General features: G+C 49.0%; 2 protein-coding genes across 3 annotated transcripts; one reads left to right on the top strand and one right to left on the bottom strand.

Annotated features, from left to right (window-relative positions):
- Nucleotides 1–4: 4 nt before the first annotated feature.
- PLAGL2 (PLAG1 like zinc finger 2) lies at nt 5–6,920 on the top strand. 2 transcript variants are annotated; one of them, XM_083873550.1, is made up of 4 exons: nt 5–70; nt 519–628; nt 2,052–2,447; nt 3,219–6,920. In XM_083873550.1, the coding sequence occupies exons 3-4, from the start codon at nt 2,185–2,187 to the stop codon at nt 4,438–4,440; spliced, it is 1,485 nt and encodes a 494-aa protein (XP_083729676.1). In that variant the 5' UTR covers nt 5–70; nt 519–628; nt 2,052–2,184; the 3' UTR covers nt 4,441–6,920. The 2 variants fall into 2 exon arrangements, with proteins under 2 accessions (XP_083729676.1, XP_083729677.1); XM_083873551.1 differs by having other exon boundaries at nt 8–70; nt 523–628.
- A 5,098-nt stretch (nt 6,921–12,018) lies between these two features.
- TM9SF4 (transmembrane 9 superfamily member 4) lies at nt 12,019–27,697 on the bottom strand (the record flags this gene model as incomplete). The annotated part of the gene is made up of 18 exons (XM_083873535.1): nt 12,019–14,017; nt 14,340–14,429; nt 14,942–15,061; nt 15,584–15,647; nt 15,979–16,154; nt 16,342–16,425; nt 16,752–16,827; nt 16,914–16,995; nt 17,477–17,609; nt 18,042–18,112; nt 18,516–18,627; nt 18,740–18,858; nt 19,669–19,792; nt 20,184–20,313; nt 20,392–20,560; nt 20,920–21,019; nt 22,474–22,587; nt 27,608–27,697. 18 exons carry the CDS (start codon nt 27,695–27,697, stop codon nt 13,868–13,870), a joined length of 2,004 nt encoding a protein of 667 aa, XP_083729661.1. The 3' UTR covers nt 12,019–13,867.
- Between the last annotated feature and the right edge of the window lie 6 nt (nt 27,698–27,703).

Here is a 27,703-nt window from a genome sequence, read left to right as displayed (position 1 = left end):
CAAGGCCCCGCGCAATGGCGCCGCCGGGGCCGGGACCGGAGCCGCGCTTGGCGGGGCCCGGGGGAACGGGGTGAGCGCGGGGGGGCTTGGGAGGGGGGCGGCACCGCAGCGAGGGGCGGTGGCACGGCCGTACCCTCCCCTCGGTGGCGGGGTCCCCTCAGGGGACAGGGGGGCGTGTGAGGAGGAGGAGGAGGATGCGGGGCGGGGGGGGGGCGTAGGCCGGGCCCGCCTCCCTCCTCTCAGGGCTGCGGGGCGGGGGTGGGATGTGCGATCCCGCTCCACCGGGGCTGCGTTATCCACGGAGAGCTCCTGAGGGTGGGGGTCTCTCGGTTGGCTTCCGAGGCAAACGGCGGAGGTGGCGGAGGGAGGAGCGAGTCGACCCTCGCGGCCACCCCGTGCACCTCCGCAGTTTGCGAGGCGGTTGCAGCAGCACCTCTGAATTCCCCAAAATTCCAGTGTGATCGCTTATGCACCTTACTGTTAAAGACATCAAAATTCAAACTCTTGTCTTCTTCCAGGTAGCTTTGAAACTGGCCCAGATGGCCAGGCTTTTTCGGAGGGAAAGGAGCAGTTCCCTGGTGAAAGTGGCAGAGACTCTCCGGACACCTGCACAGCTCTGGAGCAAGAGGTAGAGAACACTCATCTTTTCTGGGATGTATTTCATAGAGAAGTGAAATGTTCATGCTTTTAGCACCCAGAAAGACAGATTGCTCTGAACCACAGGCCTCCTGCACCCTGAGGGATCAGAGCAGCTGTCACATCACACTGGTTTGTCCCAAAGTGGCACCTCAGCAGTTCTGGTCCTTTATTGTTCTGCTCTGACCACATAGATTTAGTCTGCACAAAACCAAGTTTTGTTCTTAACGAGCCTCCCCGAAGTTCACAGTGACACATTTTCTTGGAGTCATCCTGTTTCCCAGTGTTTTCCACCCCGAGGGAACCATCCCTGGTATTTGGGGTGACGGTGCAGTCACAGTCATTGTTATTTCAGCTCTTCATAACGTTCCCTGAGCACTTTCTTCAGGGTTGGTTTGCTCCCTCACAGTTGCACATCCTGCCCACAACTCGCACTCGTGTTGATGTGCAGCAGGAAGTTCCTCCTCTGAAGCAATCATGGAGTGAGGGTTTGATGCTATTTTAAGAAGCCAAATTGAGTGAAAGAGATGGGTTTTATTTCAGCTGACCGTTTACCAGTCGAGCTGGGAGTAGAGCTCTATAAAAACCTTTTACTTTGCCAACACACAGCTCAAGAACAACCTGCTGAGAGAGATTAATGTAGGACCTCGTCAAGATGAAAGCCAGAGGAGCTTACAGGAGGTGTAGTTTGTTGAACAGGAAACAGTTTGAGCTTCCATTATTAATGGATGAGAGTATCAGAAAAAAAAAAAGAGTCAAAAATTGCTCATTACAGTAGAAAACTTGCTGATCCAGAGAGGCAGAATCTGCCTCACAATCGAAAAGTGAAAATACAATGAGTAATCCCACCCTGAAGAGGAGCAGCATCCGTTGCCTTCCAGAAAAAGGTGTGGTGTTGACAAGAATTGCAAGTTTTCTTCCTCAGCCCTGTTCAGCCACACTTTGGGTTCAGATTGATTTGTTCTGGAGATGGCCTTGCCCAGTGCACCAGGTTGGTAGCAGAAAGGATGGGAAGGGAAAATACAAGAGAACCTTGGTATCTCTGGGAGGTAATTCCATGTAAGCAGAGACCAAGAGCAAGGGAAAATGTGAAAAAACGAGATAAGAAGTGATCTGCGAAACACACAGGAAAAGGTATTTAGAGCTACAAATAGACACCTTTTATGATATTTCAGGAGAACATACATCCAACGGGTAACACTGGCTCTTAGTAGTTGCAAAAAAATGCAATTCAGAAAAAGTTGAACATGGTTTTATTCAGGTAATTGGTTAAGGAGGAAAAAATAGAAGAACGTTGTTGATTGAAGTTGGAGATTGGAGTTCCCCATGACTGGGAACATCCGTCTTCACCTGTAATTCATTGTGTGCACAGGTGAAGGATGCAGTGTCTTAACACCAGCCTTCTGTGATTTCAGATGAAGAAGTTTTGCTGTTAAAGCAGTTTGGTCACAGGGGGCTCCAACAGAAAACTGCTCCAGGACAACATCCCAGCGAGACGCCCACAGGCTCGAGTTCTGCTTGACATGGCCCTGTTCTACTAGACCTGCCATGACGGCATTTTTTCCCGGTGTTCCCAACTGGATTCAAGATGCAAAGCAGGAGGAGGAAGAGACAGGCTGGAAATTAGTCCCCAGACCAAGAGGTGAAGAGACCGAAAGTCAGGGAAAATGCCAGTGTGAACTATCAGAGCCCTCCTTCCCTCACGTGGACAAGCTGAGAACTCACACACTCTCCCATTCGGAGCAGAGGCCCTACAACTGCCCCCAGCTGCACTGTGGCAAGGCCTTTGCCTCCAAGTACAAGCTCTATAGGTAGGTATCTGCCAGAGCCTCTGCCCAGCACTGCCATGAGAGAGGGGAAACCCCCTCCCTCGTGTGTCTTTGCTTGAATTTCTGAGAAGCTGGAGGAGGGGAAATGCCCTTTTACCTTGCAAAGCAGTTGAGTCCCAGACATTACCATACTTGGCATCTCTTTAGGCGCCTTCCAGAGAACTTCAGTTAATGCTGTATCCTGAACTCAAGCTGTTTTCTGTTTCACTGAGGAGGAAATAGAAACAGAAAGTGAAGTTCACAGATTAAAAAAAACAAAATCAAAAGCAAGAATAGTGTTTGCCTTCATAAGTCCTGCCTCTAACCACAGGGATAATTCCATGGCAGCTGTTGCTCCAGTATGGAGAAGCAGAGTTCCCATTTATGTAGTGAAGTACAACACAAAATAATTAAACAGTGATGGCTGAGAACTTGAAGTCATATAAACCTCATTGTGGGGGAGTGTGAGATACCAAGGTGAAATCACACCACAGTGGCTGTCAGCAGACTTGGGCACAGCCTGACCTTCCTGATGAACTGAAGTTTTCTCACCTAGTGCCACAAACTAGGGAGGTTTGGCAGCCCGAGCAGAGGGCAGGAGCTCAGGAGAGACAGACTGTAGGTTTTGCCTGAAGCATTGTGCTCCTTGTTTAGCAGAGGTAAAATGCCATCTGGGATTTTTGTGGCATAAAAGTGTAGGACGCAGGGAAAATTTTTGAAAACTAGTGTGTAGGTTGGATGTTTGTCTGACCTTTCCTCCTTTTCTCCCCTAAGGCACATGGCCACGCACTCTGCTCAGAAGCCTCACCAGTGCATGTACTGTGAGAAGATGTTCCACCGCAAGGATCACCTGCGGAACCACCTGCAGACCCACGACCCCAACAAGGAGGCCCTGCACTGTCCCGAGTGCGGCAAGAACTACAACACCAAGCTGGGCTTCAGGCGGCACCTGGCCATGCACGCGGCTGCCAGCGGCGACCTCAGCTGCAAGGTGTGCCTGCAGACCTTCGAGAGCACCCAGGTCCTGCTGGAGCACCTCAAAGCTCATTCCAGGCGGGCGTCCGGCGGGGCCAAGGAAAAGAAGCATCCGTGTGACCACTGCGACCGGCGCTTCTACACCCGGAAAGACGTGCGGAGACACCTGGTAGTGCACACGGGGAGGAAGGACTTCTTGTGCCAGTACTGTGCTCAGAGGTTTGGGAGGAAAGACCACCTGACCAGGCACATGAAGAAAAGCCACTCCCAGGAACTGCTGAAGATTAAGACGGAGCCGGTGGACATGTTGGGTCTGCTCAGCTGCAGCTCCTCTGTGGCAGTGAAGGAAGAGCTGAGTCCTGTCCTGTGTATGGCATCCAGAGACATGATGGGTGGTAAGAGCTTCCCTGGCATGCTGCCTGTGGGCATGTACAGCACGCATCTCCAAACCATGCCAAGCTCAGGGATGCCCCATTCTTTGGTTCCTAATTCTCTTCCAATGGGAATGAGCTATCCTCTGGAGTCTTCTTCTCCCATCTCCTCCCCACCGCAACCTCCTCCAAAGTATCAGCTTGGATCTACCTCATATTTGCCTGAGAAACTACCCAAAGTAGAGGTGGACAGCTTTTTGTCAGACTTCCCTGGCAGCCTGTCTCTCTCATCTGGTGATCCTCAGTCCTCTTCGCCTCAGCCACCCGCCCTGGATGAGGCTTTGCTTTCCAAGAGCCCTGCTAACCTCTCAGAGGCTCTCTGTGCTGCTAACATGGACTTCTCTCATCTTCTTGGCTTCCTCCCCCTAAACCTTCCTCCTTGCAATCCACCTGTCTCCTCAGGGGGATTGGTCATGGGCTACTCGCAGGGGGAGGCGCAGCCACTGCTCACCACTTTGCAACATCAACCTCAAGAGTCTCCCGGAGCCGGGGCCTCGCTGAACTTTGGGCCCCTTCATTCGTTGCCCCCCGTCTTCACCTCCAGCCTGAGCACAACCACGCTGCCACGGTTCCACCAGGCATTCCAATAAGCTGGAAATAGCACTGGAGAACAGATCTTTCAGTCACCCTTTTGTGGAGAGCCTTAAAAACGCACAACTCTTCCTTCCTTGGGGGTGTGAAAGCTCTGGCAGAGCTGGGTCAGGCAGGAGGTTTCTGATCTCGGAGGGAGCACTTGTAGACTGGAACAGCCGATTTCCCGTGCGAGTCCCAGTCCTGTACAGCGGAAAGATTTCAGCTGATAGACTGGATATATTTTATCTAATTTTTAATCTGTGAATCAGGAGCCGCGCTTAGCACTGACCTTCCTTGAGAATGCTGGAGATATTTCCTCTCTGGGAAGGGACTGTCCCTCAGAAGGAGTTGAGACTTTTTCATCCTGGGCTAAACTTTTGAAGAGTCCAGCTTCCATTTCATGTTACCACACTGCAATTCTGGCAAACCAGCCAACACCTCCACATGGAGAAGAAGTCATGATACCGCTCTGTATGAAGCCAATGGGGAAGAGGCTGTCCTTCCCTGCTACCTCTCATCCCATCACCCAACACAGCTTACTCCACATCAGTGTTAAGCAACAAGCCCGTTTACATAGTGAATTCAACGTCACCTCTTCGGAGCCGTTAGGATAAACTCGTTATGGTGAACATTGTTTACACAACACAAATCTGTTTCTGCCATTGCAAAAATAGGAGGCACCAGAATACACTGGGTTCATCTCTGGTGTAGCTAGAACACTGTTTACACAACGAAGTCAGGTTGCACTGATTTCTCTTCACTTATCATGTTCTTCCCCCATGGGGAAATACACTGCTTTTGGACCACTTCAGCCTCTGCCCCTGTAGGCAGCACCTTCCTGCCTTTTCTCTGCTGGCTGTCCTGAGTGAAGGGGATGGAGCAGCTCTCACAGCTTAGCTTGGTGTGCAGTGTATGGACAGAGCCCTTTTAAATATCTCCCCCAGGCAAAGAGATCTGGAAACCAAAGCATGTGAGAGAGCTGGGTGAGGAGCTTGGGACATCGAGCACTGGCGTACCAGGCGTGGGTGAGAACAGGCTGCAGGCCCTGCTCCAAAGGTTCTCTTGGGATGAGGAACAGAGTATGAGTTTCTGGGGCTTGGGGATTTTTAACCACAGCCATTGAGATCTGCACCCTTTCTGGCTTATCCAGGAGGCAGTCTCAATGGTATATTTTAAATTCAATGGTGATAACAGCCAAGAATCAAGATAAAATGTGTCCCAGCTTCAGGTACACACAGTCAGTGTATTTGAAGCATTTCTCCCAACACCAATAGTTCTAACAAATGCTGAGGTTTGGGGCCTGCAGTCAACTTTTTACTTTGGATTTGGTTCCACTGGCTTTTGTTCTCTCCTGCTCAGGCCTTGCCTCCTGAAGTTACAGTGCTTCCCTTGCTTCCTGCCCTACCTCTTAAACTCTTCCATGGGCTGTCTACCTGCCAGGGCAGAGGGAAGTGGCCGCCAGCTGCCGGTGTCATTTAGCACCTGTATTGTCTCCTGCTCCTGTTTTCCTGGGCACTTACACTGCAGATGGAGGCCACTCTGCACTGGTGCATGTTTATGACTATGGACAGGCAGATTCATACCTCAGCATGGAGGAACCACTGTAGGCCAATATAAACCAGGAAATCTGTCGATATTGTTCTCCATAAATCTAGGAAATGCAAAATCTACCTCTACTCTGTTATCTCAGCTCTTTGGGTGAAGCCAGATGCTGTCCTCCCTTGTCTCCCCAGAGCACAACCACCTCAGTTGATGCAGATTCCTTCCTGCTGAGCCATGATCCCACTGTGTGACATCAGCTGTGCCTCTTTTGGTCACAGGCTTGTCCCCCTTCCATTTTACTCCAGAATTTTATTTTTAATTTAGCTTAGTAATTCTTCCCAGAATGACTCTTTAGCAATCCATTGATTCTCCAGGACATAGATCGGTTGTTTTAGGTTAGCCAGCAATGCTGCAAATGAGACTTTTGTATCAAAATGTAATATAAGATTTATTTACCTCAGCAATATCCTGTGGCAATGATCTCCCCGAGTTGAATGCAGTACTTTTTCCTTTTCTTCACTGGAAAATGTTGCCTTTCCAAGTCCAACGAGTGCCTTCTTGTTCTCTAACCTAGCAAAGGTAAACAGGGCATTGCAGCCAGTCTGTTTACCAGCATTGAATACCTCAGGCCTGTCTTCTATTGCTTTGCTCTTTGCAAATTAAAGAGTTTCACACTGTTATCAATTATATGCAAGCCTTATCCCTGTCTTCAGCTGAGAGGATTATTATTTTTTGAGAAATAAATGGTCAGAACTGATCACTCACTGCCAGTGAGGATTATCAGATTTATGCAATGCCATCACACACCTTCTCCCACTGCAGAACATTCTTGCTTCCTGCCTGCATTGTACTCTGAACAGATGTCATCACTGGAATTCCTTTAGCAGTGGTAGCTAAACTTAGAGCCAGGCATCTTTTTCCTACCAGTAGTCTGTCAAAGAATAAATGGAATTCATTTTGCTATGATTTGCATGTGTGATTTGCTTTCCACAGCTACTTTAACAAGCAGAACTGCAGTAACCTTTGTCAATGGAAGGAAAATCTAACCCAGCAAGGGCAGCGTGGTCAGAGACAGCGTTGGAGCTGATTCCAGGTGTTTGCACAGGAAAAGGGATTCAAAGTTCCTCTACCACAAACAGCTTGTAATTCAAAAGTATTTTACCAGTCAGTCTAAAACTAACGAGACTAATTCCATTTGAAATAGCAAGTGTGCAATTCACAGAACAAATTACAGTGAACAATTTTTACCTGTTTATAAGAAAATACTTTGAGCATGCAAGCTTACAGCACTTGAGAATCCCAGTCCACTTGGACATATGTGCCAGGCTCTTAGGCAAGGCAGTGGAAGCCAGCTGAGCCAAGCTCCTGCTGATGCAGCTGGAGGTGAGGGGCAAGGGTAACCCTGGCATGCCGTGAGGGGATTGCTGCAGCACAGCCTACAGTCTGTTCTGTGGTCTGTGTACAGGGCTTTGTGGCAGCCACTGTGCTGGTTATGTGATAGAAAAAAAAATCACCCCAGAAAGAGTTTGGGTTTGGTTTTTGTTTTGGATCATGAGTTTGGGGCTGCAGGTCCAGGACACGGCTGTGAGTCAGGCAGGCAGAGCCCAGCAAATCATTCCACTGTTCCTGGCACACCTGTACCAAGAAGATTGCACTAGATTGAGCCCAAGGTCAGCAACTACAGCACAAAATTGTTCTAGAGGTTTTAGTTAAATAAAGGAATGTTTTAAACTGGCTGGTTTGGGGGGTGTCCAAATAGGAACAGGGCAGTCAACAAAGATGGGAACCCATAGACTTCCAGTCAGCAAAAGGACAGGACATGAACTTGGCAGCCCTTATAAATCAGAGCCTGGATTCTCAGAAAGCCAAGGCTCTAATGCCCCCCTAGAAATAACTAACAAATAGCTAAGCCACTGCCTGGCAGCAGAGGGTTAACCCTTGTCCATCCTTCCAGGCTCAAATTGCCAGAACCCTGTGAAAGGTTGAAGATTTTTTTTTCCCCTGGGATTACAGCTCACTCAAAATCCATTTGTAAGAAGGAACAACACATTACCTTGCATTTGCTTCCACTGAATCTCACATGACAGAATACCCACACACCACGTTGTGACAGACCCTGTTCTCTGTCTCACAACATTGCTACTCTTTAGCCTCACTGTTGAAAAATGGTGTCACTTTAACTGGAATCCTTTTTTTGCCTCTGGTAGATTGATGATTTCAGTACTTTTGTTGAGCTCAGCTCTTTGTTCTTTAATTCCTTCCTTGCTGACAGGTGAACAGCAGCTGCTGGGAAGATTTCCTGCAGTTCACTGAAAAAAGCCCCTTTTCCTTTCTCTACCATTGCACCACCTTTGCTCTCAGGACAGAACAACCCCACAGAGGCATTTTCTGCTGCCTGCAATTAAAATTTCCACAAATAAATCTTCAAAGATGTGCTTCCCATCACCCTACCTTCTTGCTTATCCTCTAATCCCAGTTACTCAGGCTGACTGAATTCTCCCTCAGGTGCCTATTTTTAGTTAATTGCCTGCCCAAGTCCTGGAGCTATTCTGCCACTGAACACTGAAGTGGATGCATGGTTCAAACAGAACTACTTCAGGTTTCCATCCTCACCCAAAATTTGTGTCTTTTCCATAACTTATTTCTTGTGTTTTTCTCAGTTCCTAGAGATGGGAGCTACCACCTGAAGCTCTGAATCCCATCCTGGCTGACCCCTCTGTGATAGGAGAAGGTGGTTTGGTTTAGCCTTGTCTGCTGGATCTGGGAATCCCAGATTCTTTTCACCCCCATTCCCAGCTCTGGCACCTCTCACCTTTTCCATGCCTGTTTGCCATAACATGCCACAGCCATACTGAGCCTCACTTGGAAAGCAGCTGGAAGCTCCCAGGGAGATGCCATTACCACTGACCCAGCTGCCTTACAGCACCACTATTCCTCTCCCCCACCACTCCTCAGGTTCTGTTGTCCCTGCTGCACAATCCATGCACACTCACGTTAGGCTCACCTCTGGCTATTCCCAGAGATGGACTTGCTTCCTTCTAGTGAATAAATGGGATGCCTTAGGAATCCTGCACCTTTCAACTGTTCTTGTGGCTGCAGGTAAGGAGTTTTCTCCTGGAGTACAGTGCAATCTCTGCCTGGAGCCAGCTCTACATCTTCCCACAGGCCAAACACCTCTTAACACTTCAGACTGGCATGCAAACAGGTTGAGCAAAAACAGAACTGGTGTTCAGAAATGAGATCAGAAAACGAACCACCAGAAGGCGATTCTTCTCGCAAATCCACACCAGGAGATGAGCTTGGCTTTCCTGTTCAAAATACATTTTATTTCCATGTGCACAGGTGGGCTGCAGGAGGAGCCTGAAGTACCTTCCTCACTCTGCTTGTGGTTGAAGCCAGGTCTGCGTGGTCCTTTCCACCAGTGCCTAAATACCAGCATGGAAATAGAGCATACACGACACAGAGGGAGCTTCTCTGTGTCAGATCACAGTGACAAGGAAAGTTAAAAGCACTGCAAAAGATAACCAGGGATTTTTTTATTACTATAAATAGGTCAGCTCTTCAGCTGGGGGAAGGATCCTCAACACTGAAGTGTCTGGTTACAAACCAACCATCCCTCACTTTTTTGTCTGTGTTCTGAACTACTGTGCAAGGGGATAACCAGCTCTAGCATGGAATGTACTGAGTGGACTGGGGACAGCTCCAGGGCCTGCAGGACAGGGACAGCCTCCAAAACCTGGGACAGGCTTAGGCTGGCTGAGTGTCCAGGTGAACAGGCCAGGGACTGCCTGCAGCCCTTCTCCCTCTGTAGTCAATGTCTTCTGCTTAAAGGTAACACATGAGCTTTGCTCACAGCCCTCAGAGCAGTACACCCACTTCAGGGTGCCACACGAGGGCTGCACGCTGCAGCACATCCCACAACTTCTGGAGTTTGAATTCTCCTCACCCTATGGAGTGCCTCAGCCTTGATGCTTTGTGGAGCTTTCCCACTTTAGTGATTCCTGATATCTAAGAGCAACGTTTAGGAAGACTGTTTTATAACATTTGAACCAGTGTTTTCCTTAAATGAGAATATTGAAGAACACAGAGCTGGCTGCTGATGTACTCTTGAGACCTGGGGTGGCTACAAGGACAAAAAAGAACCTGTGGAAGCCCTGGGAGCAGCCAAGCTCCAAAACTGCTGCTGGAAGAAAAGCTACCGAGTGGCCTTTGCAGGCACAAGTCATGCCAAGAACCCTCTCCCAGCACAAGCTCTGCCATCTCCCACAGGAGCCTGTAAAGTTCCATTTGAAGGTGAAGGGTTTGGGATTAGCCCCAGTGTCCCTCCCCAGGGCTGCCATTCACACTGTCCCTTCTTGTGCTGGTTCTGGACAGGCCCCGTGCCTGACCTCCCTCCCTGCAGCTGCAGCTGCCAAAGCCAGAAACTTCCCATTGTTAAGGCTCAACTGGTTTTCTAAAAACAAACTTTCTAGCACTTTTACACAGAGTGAATAACCTCTTTTAATGGAGTATTTTGGGGGCTGTAAACAAGGTTTTTAAATTGCAATTAAGTGCCATTAGGAAATGTATGGTTCATCACTAAAATTAGCTCTTGTAAAATGAAGTTCAAATTGAAAGCATCTTTTATAGTGAAGTTGTTTATTAAAAGCATTTGGATGATCTACCCCAGGTGTCTTCATGGAGGGGAGTTTGGGTTTTGGTTGGATTAAGACAAGATAGAATCATAAGGCAGGTCAAAGACACAGTTCCCTACATGAAGCCACAGAGGTTTTTAATTTTCCTCCAAGCAAAGAATTAGACCCACAAGAAGAAAACCCAGCACCCCACTGGGGAGGCAGCCACAGCAGACACCATTATCCCCTGTCAAGGAGAATAATGTTTATTAAGACAGAAAGTTCTGGTCGCTTGGTTTCACTAAAATTTCCAGCCCATGTGGCACCATCTCACACAAGTCCAGCCCACTCCTCTCCCAAATAACCCTGACATGCTGCACACCCCACAGGCAGGAGAACCATGACCAAACCTCAGCTTGAGCTACAACTGGCTGCAGGCACCAGCAGCATTTGAAGATGAAATGGGGCAAAGCACAGAGGCCCCTCTTGGGATTCTCCTTCAGAACAGGGATTAAAAGCTGACAGCCATGATCAGTGTTAGGTGCTTGTCTAAGAAAGATCTAGTTTTCAGCTCTAGTTTTCATTCCTAATTCAGCCACCATTAAAATGTGCCCTTTCCTCAGCAGCTTTCCCCTGGCACTGAGGACTGTGGCAGAACATGAATACACTCATCTGCCAAAAATGAAAAATAAGTTCAGCATGGATTGTCCTGGTGGTGGAGCTGAAGCTTCCTTTGCCCTTTTAAAGGGAGAAGGGATTATTCTGATGATTTCTGAGTTTTAATTCAAGTATTTGCCAGCTCTGGTCTCTCTCACACTCAGCAGCCCTCGGCACTGGACTCTGTAACCTGGGGGAATCACATCCATTGCTCTGCTGGGCAAACCATCTCAGGAAAAGGGAATTCACTTTGCCTCCCTCAGCCAGCATTCCAGCAAAGGCTCATTGATCTCCTGCCACACACACCCCCAGCAGAAACACACAACCTCTGGGAAGCCAATACTCAGCTCAGCTTCCACAGCAGCAGCACTCTTTAAACTCCCGCTCAGAGGAAGGAATGGCAGCTCCTTTCTGAGCTGTCCTCTCCCCTCTGCTGCTCTAAAGCACTGACCAGCACTGCCATCCAACAGTTCTGCTGCTCTGCCCATCAGTGCCACACATCAAACAATGTGTCTCACACAAGACACGAGTTGCTCAAGTGATCTTACCCAGCAGCACAGCATCAGCAGATCCAAATGCCTCAACTGGTGGCATTATTACAATATATGGCAGCATTCAGGGCATGCCACACTGGGAGAAATTTAGTTTACCAGGAGAAAAATACTACAAAGAAAACCAGAGTATTCCAAGCCACACATCACAGACCACGTGGGTATCAAACAGGCCAAGTGTTACAAAAAGAAATTCTCCAGAAGTGGCTTAGGAGAACCCAAGAGAGCAGGATGACAGGACAATGGCAGATTTATTTACAATAGGACACAAAGAATACATACATTAATTAAAAATTACAAAGAATACAGAGAAAACACTTCAGGGAAGGGAGAGAAATCAATGCTGGCTGAGCCTCTCCACTGGGGCAGGGGCAGAAGAAGAAAAAAAAAAAAAAAAATCAACGAAAATCTCAGAGAGGGACCTCAAATCAGAACTGACACAGGACTCCACAGCACAGTTGGCTCACACATCCCCTCCTCCCTTTTTCCATCCATGATTCCTGGCTGATTAGACTTTGGCATGACGAGCAGGGCCAATGGGAAGGAACACAGGCCCTTGCACGACCAGATGGAAATTTATGGCCGTTGGGATTTAAAAAGGCCCCAAAGCCCTCCCTGGGAGCAAGGAGGGCTTTGGGGCAGTTTTGGGTTGGAATGATGTGACCTCTGGTCATTGGAAGATCTTACTCCAAGAAAAAAAAAAATTCACAGATCTCAGTAAAAAACCTCTCCTCTGTAGTCTTGGCTGAATCCAGTGAGTCTGGGGATGGAGGGAGCCTTCACTGCAACGTGGAACCTATTACTGATAAACATTACTGAAATGACCAAAAAAAAAAAACCAAAACCAAAACAACACAACCCAACTTTAACCTCTTTTAAAAAGAGCTTCCCACGGGCCGATTCAGGCATCAAGCCATGGGAAAAGAGCCCATGTCAGCTATCCAGGAGAGCTTGGACTGCTTTTTGTGGAGAAGAACAAAACACAGCTATGGGGTGTACACTTTTCCTGTTCCCTGGAGGTAGAGAATTTCAGAGGAGGAGCAGAGAGCAGCAAGGGCAGCCGGAGCACAGGGCCAGTGAGAGAGCCCCATTCCCAGCCATGGGACAGCTCACGGGGCCACCTGCCTGTGCCAGCCCCTTCAGCACAGCCCTCGGGCCCAACACTGCCTCAGATCACTTGGCACTAATGCCACGGCACCACAGCCCTCTGCAGGATCCCAGTGGCATTCCCAGGAAGGAGCCTGCCCCGATTCCTCACTCATCCAGAGCAGAGCTATGGACAGAACAAACTCTTGTAGTTACCTCACACATCCTTCCAGTCTTGTATTCCAGCACAACCACGTCACTTCCACCAGGACGTTTTGTCCTGCCTTCTGAAGGAGAGGCAATCCCACCCTCCCACAGCGGCCTGTGCTGTCCGAGGCTGGAGGGAGGCAGAAGTGATGCCGAAGGTTGCTCAAACTCTCTCAGGGTGAAATTGCACTTCCCAGGCTCTGAATGGCACCTCCAGCAAATTGTAAACAAGCCGAAGCCGGGCCTTCGGTGATCGGAGTGCGCCGGACTCCCGCTGGGTGAGCCTTTAGGCTCCGGTTATTCTGCCATAGTCAAGCTCCCTCTTCTGTGCAGACACGAAGGCAGGAGAAAGACCCAGTCTGATACTTGTCTGAAGAGTCTCCCTGAATCCTAGAGCACCCCAGGGGCTGGAAGAAAACGTTTTCACAAGTGTTTCCACTGCTGTCTCAAATCCGTTCATCATCAACATAAAAAAAAGGATGGATTAGCAAAAAGGGGGTTTACTTATACAGAGGGATATTTCTCTGCTAAAAAACTCCCTCAAATATGGAACAGGATAATAAAGTTAAAATGTAAGGTATCTACAGACCCCTTTTCCCCGCAGAAGTAGCCCAGAATCCATGTACACTGTGCCAAAGTTACATTCCAAATCGAGGAGTTAATTATTTCTCTTGTGACTCTCCCACTGGATTTTTGTTTCCTTAAAAAGAGCTGGGAGAAGATGTCCCTGTCCCTCCCGGGAGGACACGTGCTCAGAGGTGTCTGATTCCTGCTGGGGGATCCCAGAGTCAGTCGATTTTCACGGCGGCGTAGATCTTCCTCACGAACATGTAGGCTGCGTAGAAGCCGATGGTGCCCGTCAGGAGCCAGAAGGACAGGACCATGAGGGCAGTGTAGCCAAAGTACAGTAAAGAGGGAATGAACTCAACAATATCCAGCTGAAAAAGAAGAGGATTAAAAAAAAAATCAGCAAATTAACACAAAGTGGTGAGAAACCAACCAGTGCCCTCTGCAAGGGGAGCTCTGGCAAAGGAAGGAAAACTCATTTTTGTCCAGCTGAAGGGAGATCCCCTTTGAGGTGGGGTCAAGGAATGTTGCTCTGCACAAGTCTGGGGGCACACCCCTCTCTCCTGTCTAGAAGTGCTGTCAGCACTGCCTTGGGCTGGCAGAGACAGACTGGGACTCAGCAGGCCCACCATTTCCTTTTCCAGATCCCACAGTCACCCCCAAACCCACAGCACTTTCATCCAGGAGGAATACCTTGTTCACAAAGTAGAAGACAGCGTAGATCAGCACGTAGAAGGCAGATCCTCCAGACACCAGGAAGGTTCTCCACCACCAGCGGTAATCCTGACAGGATAAAGAGCCTCATTATCCCCCTGACTTTCTTCTCCCCAGGCACTGCCTCAGGGAAGCTGTGACCATTCCAGAACAGGGAGAACATCACCCCATCTTCCTTCAAAGGAAATCCATAATTTGGAACTGGGGGACTTTTTTTGTCACAAAAGTGTTTCCAAACCAAGAGATGTGATGCTGACAGTCAGGCTCAAAACAGCTGCTGCCCAAGGACACGGCTCACCTTTGGCCCTGCATTTTGTTTTGTATGTGAATGGAATGGAACAGTTTGGGAACAGCTCAAAACACCCTGTGCCTAGGAAAGTTCCTGGTATGAAACCACAGTTCCCAGCCTAAGAGATAATCAAGGAGCTTTAATTCCCTTTAGAGTGAAGGGACATTGGGGACAATCACACCTGTGAAGCTGGGCCACATCAATCTTTGCTGAGCAGCAGCAATAATGTGATCTGTGCTTTTCCAGGAGCAGGTACCCACAGCTACCCAAACTACAAACATGGAAATCTCACCTCAGCACAGAGCTGGAAATAAACCATGACAATGCTGATCTGGGAGCAGGATACCACCAGAATTATAAACACCAGGAAGAGGAAGCCAAAAAGGTAATAGAACTGGTTCTCCCAGATTGCCTGAAATAAACACACAGCAGGAATTTGTTTCCAAGTTATTGTGATCAATCACTGAACACAGGACTAACTTCTGGCAGCCATCCAGGGGAAAATAAGGAGCCCCTCAGCCTCACCTAGATGAAACCACTGATCTAATACATTTCACAATGTCACTTTAGAGGATTCAGGTTGCAAAAAGGTGTACTAGGACAGCTCTGAGGTAGTTTGTTCACTCCCCTGCATCTCCCAAGCAATGGAACAGCAAATTCTTCTCTATCCATACAAGGTGAAAAATGGGTAGCAGCAGAACCCCTCCTTGATGTAACGTTACACTAAATTTTAAATTTCTTTACCACAATCTTTCAAACCACCAGGAGAGTCCCTTAGCTCTCTCTGGAAACTACTGAATGGCCTGGAAGAAACCAGCTACCCCTTTCAGAGAACACAGGAACAGGAGACTGCTCCAGTGGAAACTCCCTCCCTTTCAAAAGCTTTGGAATGAAAAGAACCCTATTGAGGAGGAAAGTAGGTTAAAATTCTTACACTGAAAATGAAGAACAGTTCGATGAACATGGCTCCAAAAGGCAGAATACCAGCCATAAGGATCCTACAGAGCAAAAACAAAAACCATAAGCAGCACAATTTAACTGTCTGGACATTAAAAATTCCTTGTAACTACACAGAAAACTCCAAGCAAAGGCTCTACATTTCCAGAATACTAAACTTCACAGGAAATGGCATAACTGCTCCCACTGTTGAGGATGTACCATGGTTACAAGTACCCCTCACACCACACCCAAATTATCAATGTGGTCTCAAGGAACCCGATCTGCCATCTGTCCATGTCCAGAGAGCAACAGAAGGTGACACTCAGCAACCCAAGGGGACAGAGAGGAGGGGGCTTAACTCACCGTATTTCCCAGACACTCATCACTCACCCCACAAATTTGTTCATATACCACCTCTGCTCCGGGATCTGCCTGGGAATCTGATTTGTCCGTACAGGATTGTCATACGGCTGCTTGCGAAATCCAAAGTAGTAACCCAGGTAGACCAAGGGCAAGGAGATCCCAAACCACATGCAGAGCAAGGCCACCATGGTAGGGAAAGGCACCTGGAATCACACCAAGAGCCACAGAAGTGAGGCTGACTGTTCTCCTACCCTGGGGACTGATGTCATTGGCCAAGCCAACCCTCCAGTCACCCCTTTGGAAAGGTCTGGGAAGCCAAGTGAGTCCCTATCAGCCCAGTGACCCTCTCCCATCCCACCCAGCAGGCCCCAGGCTGAGGGTGGCACCTACCGCACCAGAGGAGTGTTTCCCCCAGATGAAGCAGTTGAGGACAAAGCAGATGCCAAAGACAACGCCTGGGTACAGAGTTGCTGTCTGCAAGAGGAACCACAGTGTAAGAGGGAGCACCCAACTCATCAGCCAGATATTCCTATGGAAGGAGTCCATTCCTGCTACAAGGCACACATGGAGGAAGTGTCCCTTTTGCTACAGGACAAGGACACAGAGCTGGGCTGTGAGGAAGATCTTGGACAATCCTCTTTGCTCTGGTGGTGCCTTTTCTGTACAGCTACAAGGACTCTACCCACAGCAAATGTGCAGCACAGTCAGACTATGTCCAGCTACCACAAATGTGTGGAGCTTATCCACAGATCTTGCCATCAGCAAACCTGGATAAACAGCACAGAACATCCAAGACTCACACAAAAAGCTCCCTTCTTCCATCGATGGCCTTTCAGGGTCCGGTATAAGCGGCCAGCAAAGAATCCACCAAAAACCCTGGACAGAAACAAGCCAACAAAAATGAGCTGTTGTTGCTGGGGAGAGGCAGGGCAGCATGGGGGGAAAGCTGTGGAGACACCTACCCCATGAACATGAAGAGGAAGCAGGCAGTTGTCATCAGTGCGCCCCGGCTTGAAGGCGACAGCATCCCCAGCATAGCAACAACTGCAGAGGGAAACAGGACACGGAACAGCAGCTCTGAGGGACATGTGCTGCAGTAGCTGCAGGACAGGGGCCTGTCCCATCTGCAACCCACGGCTGCCTGCAATCTCTGCAAAGGTAGATTTCCTTCACAGCATAACGCATCCACAGCCTCCAGCACCGCTCAGAGAGGAAGGCATAGCTTTGATCTCAGCTACAGACCATGCTTCAGCCTCAGCTTCCCCAGGGATGGGAGCAGGTGCAGCTCAGCAGGCAAGGCACACCTGTGCAGAAGTCTCCCTGCCCACTATCAGCTTGGCAAAGGAAATGCAATCACACAAAGCTGCCTTCAGCCGGGCAATGTCATTCAGTACCAAGCCCAGGCTGATGGCAACAGGAAGCAGCTTCATGGGCCTCACTCCAGCTAAGGTGCGCCCAGGACGAAGTCAAACATCCTCAAGCATCATTCGTGTTACAGCCACCCTGTGCAACATGTGCCACTTACAGATGACAATCAGGATCATACAGAAGAGCTGAATTCCAGAACCCAGGAGAGAGCTGAGGATCATAGGGTACTGTGGAGGCCTGAAAACATCTCCATGCACAAGTTTCCAACCAGATTCCTCCATGGTATCTTCCTACAGCAACAACAGGAAAAGGAGGTTATTTAGATGTGATATGCCAGTGGAAATTAAGGTCCTACCATAGCCAGCCTAAGAGGTTAACTACCCTGGATCCAGTTTTTCTACTGAATATTACCAGTCTAGTCAAGAAACTTCTTTCCTCTTGCGCTAAAAACAGCTGAGACCTCAGCTGTCAGTGCCAGGGCACACATTTACAGAGCTGTCTGCAGTCACTGCAGAAGGTGTGAAGACATCTGAACTGGTATGTGATTGTTTGGGCAGAAAAAAGGTGTGTGACAGCACAACACAACTGCCCCTTCCATGGAGGGAAGGGCTTGAAGGAAAACAGGGGCAAGGGAAGAGATAATACACCCAAGTCTGCACATTGGATCTCTCCTGGCCTGTGCTTCCCTCCCACTAATTCCAGCCCAAGGAACACACACATACAATGTCATCTTCTTTGTTGTAGTTGGCAATGTCCTTCCGCAGAGTCCGGATGATGATCATGCTGAGAATCCCTGAAAACAAGCACAGAGTTCAGCTCAGAGGCTCCCACGTGGCTGTGCTGCTCTCATGCTGTGCAGCTACCAACACACTGTTCTGGCTGGGAGAAGAGGTCTTGAGTCATCAGCAAAGACAGAAACAAAACCCCAAGGAGCAGGGCAGGCAGAATTCCAGCAGAAATGGGGCATTGTGGCTTTCTTGTGGGTTTTTTTACTCCCTCAGTGACCCCAGTAAGAGAAAGGCTGGTACTGTCTGACCCCACAGGAAACTGAACTGGAAGACTTTAAATTAGTTTCCTGCTCCTTCTGACCAGGCTCAGATGTGGCCACATCCTCCTCAAGCCACCTGCAGCTAAGGCTTAAAGAAAATTCCCTGCAGATAATGGCAAAGCCTTCCTCTCCCCACACATCCACTCACCTGAAAGGAAAAAGACCACCACAACTGAGTTAATGATAGAAAACCAGTGGATCTGCACGTCACTCATGGTCAGGTAGGTGTCCCAGCGGGAAGCCCACTTAATGTCACTTTCCTGAAAGAACAGGAGAGTTTTTCTCACACCAGCACATTCCCAATCTCTTCCACTGCTCCAGTGACAAACACTTGGAGCATCACTGCCAGCCAGCTCCCCACTACTGCCTCACCTCCCAGTGTACAGAGTAAGTGAAGAGCAACTGGTTCTCTTTAGTAGGATCTATTTCCTGAGGGGCAGAGCCCGTGGCTTCGGGCAGGGTGCACATGCTCTTCTCATCAGCCTTCAAGTCTGTAAGTGAAAGCACAGCACACAGTGAGCCCACAGACATCCCCTCTCCCATGGAGGATCACCCTGAGGGCATTGGGCTGCAGTAATTCCAGGTGGGAAAGCACTTGCTCCTTGCTCACCTGCTCTGCAGTTTGCAAAACTATTCTCCTGACCAGCAGTGGTGCACCATTAACAAACTTTCAGGAAAGCTATGCACAAGGCTCTCCTTAACTGGAAGGATAAAAGCCAGAAGTTCTGAAGCCAAGGATTTAGACCATGAACAAACCTTCTATTCCACATGATACAGTAAGGAAAAAGACCTCTGCAGCACTGCCTGTCCTGCCAGAGGGGAGCTGTGTGGGGTGATCCACACCATGAGTAACTGCCCTTCTAGTCACCCCTTTCCATTGGGCTCACTGAGGTAGGATTGTTTTCCCCCAACCATTATTTTTAAATTTCAATCCCCCAGAACAGTTCCAAGCATCCCGTGTGTCCCTGAACCAGCACAGAGTGTCCCAGTCAGGGAGATCTGTGCCACAGCAAGAGCTAGAATGCCAGACATGCCTCATAACAGATGACACAGTGCAAAAAAATCCAACCCCAAAACCTCAAACTCAGATCTTTTTACAGGAATTGATTTTCCAGGGATCGCAATTCATGTCTCTATTGTTGGTGCTTCCTTAATAACAAAGCAGTTTATTGTTCTTATAATTTAGACTCATTTCTGCGCCTTGTGAAGCAACAATTGGCACCCTGATACATCAGTGGCATCCAGCTTTAGTCCATACAGGAGATTCTTCCCCCTTGCTGCCCTCCTCAAGAGTCTCTTACCTTCTAGTTTAATGCTTTGGGGAATCACCTCAAAGCGCACCACCCTGTAGGTGTGCTCCTGGCTCTCCTCCACATCCTCTCTGTGGTAGTAAAGGATGAAGGAGAGGTGGTTGTGCAGGTAGAACTGAAACAGTGACATAAAATAAAACATCAGCATCCCATGGGAGGAAGAGGCAAAGCTGAGAAGCAACAACTGCAGAAAACAGCTTTGGTGAGGGTAAACTAAACTCCAAAACCAGAGATCAGCCAGTCTTGGGGCACAGTGCCTTTGCTCTGCTGAGGGGAAACCACTGCCTGAGCCTGTCCAAAATTACACAGTGAATAAAAGCAAGGACTCCTGGCTTTCTCACCTTTCCAGCACCCACCCTCTTCTGCCCACAAGAGATCCCTCTCTCATATTTCCATTATTAATAAAACCTTCTGGTTGCATTCCCAATTCTGATACTCTCTGGCAGACCTCTAACAAACACCCAGACCTCCTCCAGGCACCCTCACACAGCACCTCCATTCTCTACCTTGTTACCGTCCATAAACCCAAGCCTGTATCCGTGCTCGAACTGCACATCCTTCTCCTTCTTCTTCTCCTCTTCCTCACGATTGGAATAAAACTCCAGCCGTGTTGCCACAGGGAGGTTATCAGCAATGCTGAAAACAGATTTTAGATCAAATTTGTGCGCAGCACCAAATTCCCCCTGACACAAATCCATGCTCCAGGTGACTCACAGGTGGACATAGTAATCCTCCCTGATGCGCTCAGCGATGAGCTTGCTCTGCTCCACTGTCAGAGTAACTGGCTTGTTGGGAAGGTTGCACAGAACTTCACATTTCTTCTCCACATTCATGGAGACCTGGAAAGGTGTATTTACAATTCTGTCCCCCCGAAGAACCTCACCTGGAAAACAGGAAAACATGGGTTGGAGACTGCCAGGCTTCCTGCTGCTGATGCGGCTTCCCTGCACTGTGCAGCTGCAGGGACCACAACAAGTCTCCTTTGCTACCCAAGTGCAAGGACAAGATTGCAAGTCAGTATAGCTACTTTGTTGGAAGTATCAAGCACTGCTTATGAAGCAGGTTACACGCTCTCCTTCAGGACAAGCGCTTCCTCTGTCCAACACACAGACCCTGCTGTGTGCAGACAGCCAGCACACAGTGAATCAGAGGAAGCAGGTTCTCTCAGCTCAGCAGACGTGACACTTGCAATTGCTTTTACCCCTGTAAACACCCCCCCTACACTGTCTGACAGGTACACACCGAGGTTCTCAGCCTTGTAGGTGATCTTGCTGGGCTGGCAGAAGGGCAGGGAGTAATACTCGTACGGCAGCTGGGTCCGGGAGCTCGTCAGCTTCACAGCCTGCAGGGAGAATGGAAGGATTATCCTCAGGAAAAAAACTTCAGGTAATTTCCTGTCCTCTCAGCATCATCCAGAAGCTGATGTTTACTTCAAGACACCTCGCATAAAGCTCACTTCCAGAAGACACTACTACTACTTATATCAAAAACAGTAAGAGACAGATGTTCCTGAGAGACTTCCAGTAGTAATTCATTCACAGAGAAACACTCAAAAGAACCAAACATGGTGGGTTCACAAATTTATGTCTCAGTGGAGTCCTAAGAAACAACAAAGAGCTCAAAAGAGATTCAAGAGGCACATTTCATACAAGACTTCCTCAACCAAGAATTCATATCCCACTGGACCTAGAGGTCTGGCCTCCAGTGCTACCAAGAGTTCAGCAATTTTAATCTCTGCAAGGAAAGCCAGAGAGCCATCAGTCTGGGAAGACAAGGTGACCAACCACAAACATTCATGGAGAGTTCCCACAAATCACAGGGTACAAGGGAAGTGCAGAGACATACCACAACAGCCAAGACCACAGTTGCTCTGAAAAACAGAAGTGTTTTGTAACACAGCCAAGCTTGTTTATTGGAAGAGTGCTGGCAAACACACTGACTTGCCTAAGCATTTGAGGAAGCATTTGGCTCCTGAAATCCCTTTGAGAACAACCATTCCAAAACCCTCTTCTTCTGGGAAGCTTACTGTAGCCACAGGCAAGTCTCATTTGCTTAAAAATAGCCTACGTCTGGCAGTTTGTGGCCAAAGAGAAAACTGTGCCTGCTTCACGTGGGAGCAGCCAACCTCAGCAGCCCCAAGGGTGCTGGATTTGCTGAGACAGAGGCTACAGCTTCAGAAAAATAAATGAAATGGGCTATAAATCATTGATGTCTGAAAGCAAAGCCTGGTTTCCTTGTGGATAGGTGCAGCAGCTCTGTCATTGAGTACCAGCAATGCTACACAGGAACAGCTCTCAGCAAGGCTGGGCTGAAAGATCTGCAAGGCTCAAGGGCAAACACCTCCACTTAGGAAGAGCTTCTTGTGGATTTCCCTAAAGGCACAACAGAGGAAACCAGATATTGAGAAAAATCTGATTCAGATCTTATTCCACCATTCACCTTCCACCCAAAGGCACACTCTGCATAAGCACTTTGACAGTCAGCATAATGCTGGAGAAATTAAATCCACTTCAAAGCCACAGTGAGAAAGGGATCGACCCTTTTCCCAAACAGAGCAACATCTTGAGGACTTTGGTGCAACAGCTGAAGGAATTTGGTAGAAGAGATCAGAGGCAAGAACAGGAATCATGTTGGAATGCTGTGAAACAGGAAATATCTGAACCCAAAATTTTACCATCAGGATACCCACATTTAACTCCCATCCCCTTTTATCTGCTATGGTATAAAAAAGGAAAATAAAACAAAAGACAAAAAACCTCCAAACCAAAGAGACTAACAGCACTGAGTTTATCCTACCTTTATTTCTACGGGATCATTGCGGTGGAAGTTGATGGGAGCCACCCCGGGTACGTAGAACGAGTCTGTGCTGTGTAGCAACAACAGCAGGCCCAGCACATATCTCAGCCTTTCCTAGAAAAAGGAAAAGGAACAGTAAAATACAACAGAAACACTGGAACAATGTTAGAGATGGGCAACAAGACTGGAAATGCTCGTCCCAGACATTAGAAAGGATGCGCAGTCAGGTGATTAAACAGGAATTAAATTCACAAAAGCTGTTCTTAGCTTTGTTTTGTGACTCTCATCAAGTCACTTTCCACTCAGCGTGTCTCTGCCTCTTCATCTGCAATTAGGAAAACCCTGGCTTTGCTCAACCACAAGAAAAATGCCATTTTTATCTGCACCACGAGGCATCAAGTAGGCCATTACTTTACTTTTTTGCTCGCCCCCACTGAGCTCCCTGTGTTAGAAAACTCCTTGGATCAGCAGTGAAGAGGGCTGTAGCCCTGGCACTGGATGTGTGTCAGCCCTGCACAGCAGCAGTGACCCTGGAGCTGATCACTGATGGAAGCTCACAGGCCAGGACCTGCAGAGGAGTATTTACTGTGGAGTGAGGTGTGACACCAGTGACTGCACCCAAAGGGACGGTCACATCACCACTCCCTCCTGCTCCACTCTGCTTTCCTCACCCCACAAGGCCACAACACAACTCAGTAACATGGCAAAAACCCTTTCACCTCTTTTTTAGGGAGCAGGGTGACAAGCCAGGCTGCAAGGTGCAATCAGCTCCGTGGGGGCTCCAGGAGAACCCAAACCCCAACACAGCTGCAGAAAACCCTTTATTTAACACACCTTGCTGCCTCCTCAGCCCCTCCTGTTACCTCAAGTAACCCAGCCAAGCACAGGCAGGAGGGCTGTGAAATTAAAATCAAGCTTTAAAGAGTATTAGCCAGCAGCAGCAGCTTGCCTGGATTAGGACATCAGCTCTGGTATAATCTCACAGCACTACCAGCTTCAGTCCCTTCTCCTGAACTCCCTGTGTGTACGGCACCACTGGAAAACCACACAAAACCTGCTTTGGTTTGGGACAACTCTTGAGCTAATGCTGCAGACATAAGAAACAAAATCCCCACTGTCCCTGTGTGTCCTCGGCACCATCAGTCAGTCTGACAGCACCAGAGGGAACACTCCACAGGCCAGGTATGGACAAACAGCAGCTCCATCATAGAGATCCCTCCTCAGGTTGAGGGGAAAAAAATTTAAAAATTGTATTTATTGTCCGCACACCCCCTTCTTCTTCATCACCTTCCTCCTGTCTCATTCTAAGGCAAGGAAAGTATGTTTGGCCCCAACACCTGTGAGGGCCAACCAGAGCATCCAGAATTAGTGGAACTGAGCAGGATGGAGGGAAAACAAAACAAAAAAGGCAGAAATATAAGGGGGTTGAAAGTCTAAATGTATTTAAGATGCAAATGCTAAGCACCTACAGAAAATATGAATTCTGAATCATCAGATACATGTGGGCTTCTAGTACCTGAAGGGAGCATACAAGAAAAACTGAGAGACTATTTACAAGACCGTGGAGTACAGGACAAGGGGGAACAGCTTTAAACTCACAGAATAGGGTTAGATTGTATGTTAGGAAGAAATTCTTCCCTGTGAGGATGGAGAAGCATTGGAACAGGCTGTCCAGAGAAGCTGTGGCTGCCCCATCCCTGGAATTGTTGGATGGAGTTTGGAGCACCCTGGGATAGTGGAGGGTGTCCCTGCCCATGGCAGTGGGGTGGAACAAGATGAGCTTTAAGGACCCTGCCAACCCAAATCATTCTGTGATCTTTTTTGCTTACAAAGGGTATTTTCAGATCTATTCCAAGCACAGCCAAATACACTTGGAGCAGGCATAAAGCCCCAGCTTGGAAACACTCTTGTTAAAACTGCCTGACCTTCAATACTGATCTGCCTTGAGGCAACATGGGGCTTATTTTCTGTGCTACACTAAATTTTGCCTTTCCAGTCTCTAAAGGGAGTGCTCAGTGAATCTCCACAGAGAAGGAAAAGGTCTCCTGGACAGGGGAAGCACTGGAAGGAACCACCCTGCACTCCAGAGCAGCCAGAAACCTGCAGCCCTTACCTTGTCACTGAAGTGACAGACCTACACAATGTCACTCCAAAACCAAAACCCCACCACTGCCACCTGTGCCCCAGCAAGCTGGGAGGTGACAAGACCAGGACAGAACTTTGGCAGACACTCAGGAGACACATGAGCCTGCAGAAGATGAAATTTCTGATGACAATTTTGGCAGAAATAGGGCTGTCTTTGCACACAGATGACGATGACTCAGGCAGCACCAGGCAACAGGGAAGACAAGAGGGCGACTCTGTAAAGCCTTGCCAGGAAAAACAGTTGGTAGCAAAAAATGGGGAAACTGCCATGCAACAGGTGGGGGAAGCTTTGGAAATGAAATATGAAGGAAATGCCCAGTGCAGGCTCCTGAGCTGGCAAAGCACAGGGAAGGTGAAGCCAGGTGCCTTTCTCATCAGGACCTTTGCTCTTGTACTGACAAATGTGCTTCATCTTCTCCAAACAAAGGCAGCAGCTTAGAAATGGCAACATGAACACCACCCAAAGCATCTGTGTAACTCCTGGGCCTGGCCAGGTGATGGTCTCACACAGGGGATGCCTGCAAGCTGAATTCCCTCCTGTGCCAGGTCACAACTTCCAGCAGGGAGCTCTGTTTTGGTTCAGTCACAGAGTCCTGGCAAGGCCCAGACTTCCAGCAAACAGGACACACAGCTTCACAGCCTTTTCCAACTATTTACATTTCAAAAACATGCACAAAACCTCCTCAAATGACAATCTTGCATCTGAGGTGCCAGGAAATCGTGTAATGGTGCAACAAGTAGCACAACAAATATGCACAACCCCAAAACTGAGAAAAACCTTGTTGCAAGTAGGCAAAACCAGATTGCTTAAGCCTGGTTATTTTCCTATATGTAAACATGCAGAGACACCCCTTCTTAGGAGAATATGATGTAAATAAAGTAACTGCAAAAGCACAATCACCCATTCCTGCCCCTCAGATCAAAAGTTCACACACAAACCCTCTCCAAGAAGGCCCTTCTGGATAATTATCACTAGTCTTGGGGTTTGTAGACAACCCCAGGTTTATCCCATTCAGAAAGATTTATAACAACGTTGCCACTTTCTGTGAATTCGCAGAAGGCCCACAAACCACGCTGCCAAAACAGAGGACTTGTTCTCTAAATTCCAGTCTGACCCAGCGTGAAGAGGCCCTAAAACATCCAGTTATTACCACACTTGTCCCTCCAGCTACCACTGCCAGAGTCTGAACTCCAGCATTTATTTGAGGGAAAGGGGAAACGGCAGCTGTTCCCTGGGACACTCTGCAACAGCTCCAACGTGCTCCAGAGGGTCCATGGCCTGGCCACGTGCACCCAGGACATCCCTGCCCAAGTTACTGCCAACAACTTGAAGAAATCCTCAAGGAGCAGCAACAATTTCAAGCATCTGAATTGAGCTGGTGCTGTACCAGAGCTGGTTTAGGTCTTAAGTTTCATAATCCACACAGGAATTGAAGAACAGAACTCAGTATTTGTTCAAAGAGATGAAAAGAAAGCAGGAAGTGACAGTGATGGATGTCATGAATTGTCCCATCTCTCTTTGGCAGAGAAGGGCAAGAGGGATACCCAAGAGCCATAATCAGGAGCTATTACCTTTCAAAGACAGCTTTGAAGAAAAACAGGGAAAACAACCTGTGCAGAGCCATTTGTCCAAATGGATTCACACAGCTTTCCTAATCCATTTCACTTACTGAAACTTTTTTAATATGGTGACAGAAAGGGAGGAAAGCCACAACTCACTACTCTGTGGGAGGGGAAAAAACCCCAACATTCTCTCTCACACATGCAACCTTCATTCTGCCTCCAGGCACATCAGCAGGACAGAACAGTGCTAATGGCACCCTGACACCAGTCCCCTTTTCCAAGGGCTGCCTCCGTGGATGATCCTGACAACTGTTTGGAAAAGCTCATCTTTATTACATCCCTGCCCTGCTCACCCTGCACTGGAGGGGCCACCCAGAGCCCTTCAGAAGGAGACAAATGCTGCATTCACACTGACTTCAGAGCTCCTCTGACACCAGGAGAGCTGCTGGCAGCCTTCTCCGCCCTTCACACAACAGAGAGACACGAGGAAATTCCCAGTGGGATCATCCCCAGCTCTCAAAGCCAGCTGAGCACTCCCTCCTCGCTGCCTGGGGGAAAGTCAGCAGGGTGAGAAGATGCTTAAAGCAAATTGAAGGAAAACCTCGGCTCTCCCAATCCCCTCCCAGTCACTCCGTGAGTCACCTCAGAGCCCAGCCAGCAGCGACCTTTGTATCAGCATACATCCTTTATCCATGCGACTATTCCTGCAATGCATTGCCACAAAAATATCCTCCTATAAAAGCAAGGAGGAAATCCGTTTTACTCCTACAAGACTTCAAGGTAGATAACAAATGTCTCAGCTGCTCATTTTCTCCTCTGTGAGGGAGCACTTACGCTCACCTGGAACACCTTCACTTCTCCGAGAATTCATGGAATAATTCAATAGCAATAACAGGGATGCTGGGACGCGGGAAAGGCGAAGCAGCTGCTCAAACTCGGAGCCGACAACCACCACCAAACATTTGTGAAAACCACACACAGAGCAACAGACTCCGCGCTCGGCCCAGCCCCGGGCCCCGGCTGACACCTCGGAAGGAAAGGCAGAAGGAGGTGCCGGTGCTCCCTACAACCCACCCCCGCCCGGCCCCTCCTGCCCCGACAGCGCCGGGAACCGCGGAAAGGGAGCCAACTTTGCTGCGCAGGGAGCGAGGGGCAGCGGGGCAGGAACCCGCTTGGTCCCCAGGCACAGAGCGGCGGCCCGAGCTCTGCCCTCCACAGGTGACACCGCCGGGAGACGCGGGGCAGCTGCAAGGCCCCGGGCGGGACCGGGGCGGCTCCTCCGGCCAGAGACCGGGCCCGCACCCCTCCCAGCGCGGTGCAGACCAGACCGGAGCTCCCGCAGCGAGCCCCGCGCTGGAGCCGCCGCCGGGCCGGGCCCGGGAACAGCGGGCGGGACGCGGGGCCACGCCGGGCCCGCCGCACTCACCATCGCCGCCGACGCCGCCATCTTGGATCCACGTGTCGGCGCTGACGTCACCGGAAGCGGCGCGCGGTTGGCTGCGGGGCCGATCGCCATGGCGAC

This window comes from Zosterops lateralis (assembly GCF_965231275.1).
Source record: "Zosterops lateralis genome assembly, chromosome: 16".
Lineage (NCBI taxonomy): Eukaryota > Metazoa > Chordata > Aves > Passeriformes > Zosteropidae > Zosterops > Zosterops lateralis.
The sequence above is the reverse complement of the archived record's forward strand: the minus strand, read 5'-3'. Positions and strand labels throughout refer to the sequence as shown.

What these genes read in the sequence shown, in the direction of transcription:
- PLAGL2 (XM_083873550.1), top strand. Translation starts at nt 2,185, where the DNA reads ATGACGGCATTTTTTCCCGGTGTTCCCAACTGGATTCAAGATGCAAAG. An exon ending in TCCAAGTACAAGCTCTATAG is followed by an intron (nt 2,448 to 3,218) that starts GTAGGTATCTGC and finishes TTCTCCCCTAAG; the next exon opens with GCACATGGCCACGCACTCTG.